Source organism: Eutrigla gurnardus, assembly GCF_963514095.1.
Source record: "Eutrigla gurnardus genome assembly, chromosome: 15".
NCBI classification, from domain to species: Eukaryota; Metazoa; Chordata; class Actinopteri; order Perciformes; family Triglidae; genus Eutrigla; species Eutrigla gurnardus.
Genome location: NC_139938.1, coordinates 21,595,595 through 21,597,653, shown reverse-complemented (window position 1 = coordinate 21,597,653; position 2,059 = coordinate 21,595,595). Strand labels below are relative to the sequence as shown.

General features: G+C 40.3%; 1 protein-coding gene across 1 annotated transcript; it reads left to right on the top strand.

Moving 5' to 3' along the window:
• Positions 1-532: 532 nt before the first annotated feature.
• Positions 533-1,462, top strand: LOC311025372 (olfactory receptor 8G17-like; the record flags this gene model as incomplete). Its single annotated transcript, XM_084028222.1, has 1 exon — positions 533-1,462. Exon 1 carries the CDS (start codon positions 539-541, stop codon positions 1,460-1,462), a length of 924 nt encoding a protein of 307 aa, XP_083884348.1. The 5' UTR covers positions 533-538.
• Between the last annotated feature and the right edge of the window lie 597 nt (positions 1,463-2,059).

Sequence of the window (2,059 nt, the reverse complement as noted above, 5' to 3'; positions counted from 1 at the left end):
TACTATGCCTATGGTTGAATTATTAATGTCCATCAGTTGTAAAACACTTTTCATTAAAGATATTTTCTCTATACATATTGTGAGAGCTACAGTTTGGAATGTAAGGGAAGGTATCAAACATTACTTCTTGACTGTGTAGCTTGTAAACATTTGCGTAATGATTTCTTATTGTTGCATCACACATTATCCAACATAAAGATAATTAATTACTCCCATGATGAAACTGTGTCTATAAAACTTTGTGACCCTTTGCGGTGTTGATATTTGCTGGGCCATACTACCGTCAGTGACTCAGTGAGGGGGGAAGATGAAACATTGAGAAAGGTGGTAATATTTACATGCAAGTTACTAATTATTATAGTTTATAATCAAGGTCACATCCATGTAAAGAATATTGGCTCCTGTAATTTTTCTTCTTCTACAAAATCAGAAGTACTGCAGGGGGTGGATTTGTTACCAATTCAATGAAATATAATTTGACATTGAAATGACAAGGACATTATCTGTGACTTTAACGTTATTTTGTTGTTTCAGGTTGATGGAAAACTACACCTATAACAGCCTCACACTCCAGCTGGAGGGAATAACTATTTCAAAAGGGGCTATGTACCCGTTCTTTCTCTTCCTTCTTGTCTCCTACGTATTTTTAACGATTGCAAATATGAGCATTGCTGTTCTTATTCTCATTGACAAGAACCTACACCAGCCCATGTATCTTCTTTACTGCAACCTGCCCATTAATGATATACTTGGAAATTCTGTCTTTCTGCCGCGTTTACTTATGGACATGTTGAGGCCTCCGTCTGAGCGCATAATTGGTTATAATGAATGTGTGGTCCAAGCTTTCACCATACACATGTTTGGTACCAGTAGTTTCACGGTGCTCATGATTATGGCCTTTGACAGATACGTGGCCATCTGCAATCCCCTACGCTACACTGCTATAATGACCAACAAGATGGTGATCAAGCTGACACTCTCTGCCTGGGGGGTGGCCTTAGTTTTGGTTGGGGTTCTGCTGGGTCTGACCATACGACTGAACCGCTGCAGGACTCTGATCACAAACCCGTACTGTGACAACGCCTCACTGTTTAAGCTCTCCTGTGAGAGTGTGTTTGTTAATAATGTCTATGGCCTCATGTTCACCGTCGTCCTGTTCACAGCTTCGATAGGCAGCATGGTTCTCACTTACACTAAGATCACAGTGGTCTGTCTCACCAGTAACAACAAGTCTTTGAACAGTAAAGCTTTGAAGACCTGCAGCACTCATCTGGTTGTGTTTCTGATCATGATGATCATTGCAATATCAAACATTACACTGCATCGCTTCACTCTGTACTCAGAGTACAGAAAACTCGGTAGAATTTTGTTTCATGTCGTCCCTGGCTGTCTCAACCCCTTTATTTATGGAGTTCAGTCCAAAGAGATACGAAAATTCTTGTCTAAACTATTGCCATCATAATAAAGAGAAATTCCATGTTTGTTTTGTTCTTGTTGAATTCATCACCACAACATATGTGTTTTATACCCTTTCATGGAGACGGTATTCCCTGATTGCAGTGGCCACTTACAGCAGGATAATGCGCCACAAAGCAGAAATGGTTCAGGTTCAAATTCTCCAGATCTCAATCCAATCGAGCATCTGTGGGATGTGCTGGACAAACAAGTCCGATCCATGGAGGCCCCATGCTACCGACGGCTTAATGCCAGATAGATGTCAGAGGTCTAGTGGAGTCCATGCCACCAGTGGTCAGGGCTGTTTTGGCAGTAAAAGTGGGACCTACACAATATTAGGCTGGTGGTCGTAATGTTATGGCTGATCGGTGTATTTATGCAGGGACCTAAAACAATCTGAGTTTTAAACACCAACAGATAATAGTTTTAAAATTATAACGAATTGTGGCAAGACATTGCAAAAGTAGTAAAAAATAAATTACAGAATCTCTATCCCTTGTGACGTATTTCAGAAACAGGATCAGCAGGCGGGACAAAATGTTGGGAGGAGTTATATTTATTTGGATTTGAAAAGATTAGCTGATATGAGCTGATAACCTTCTTA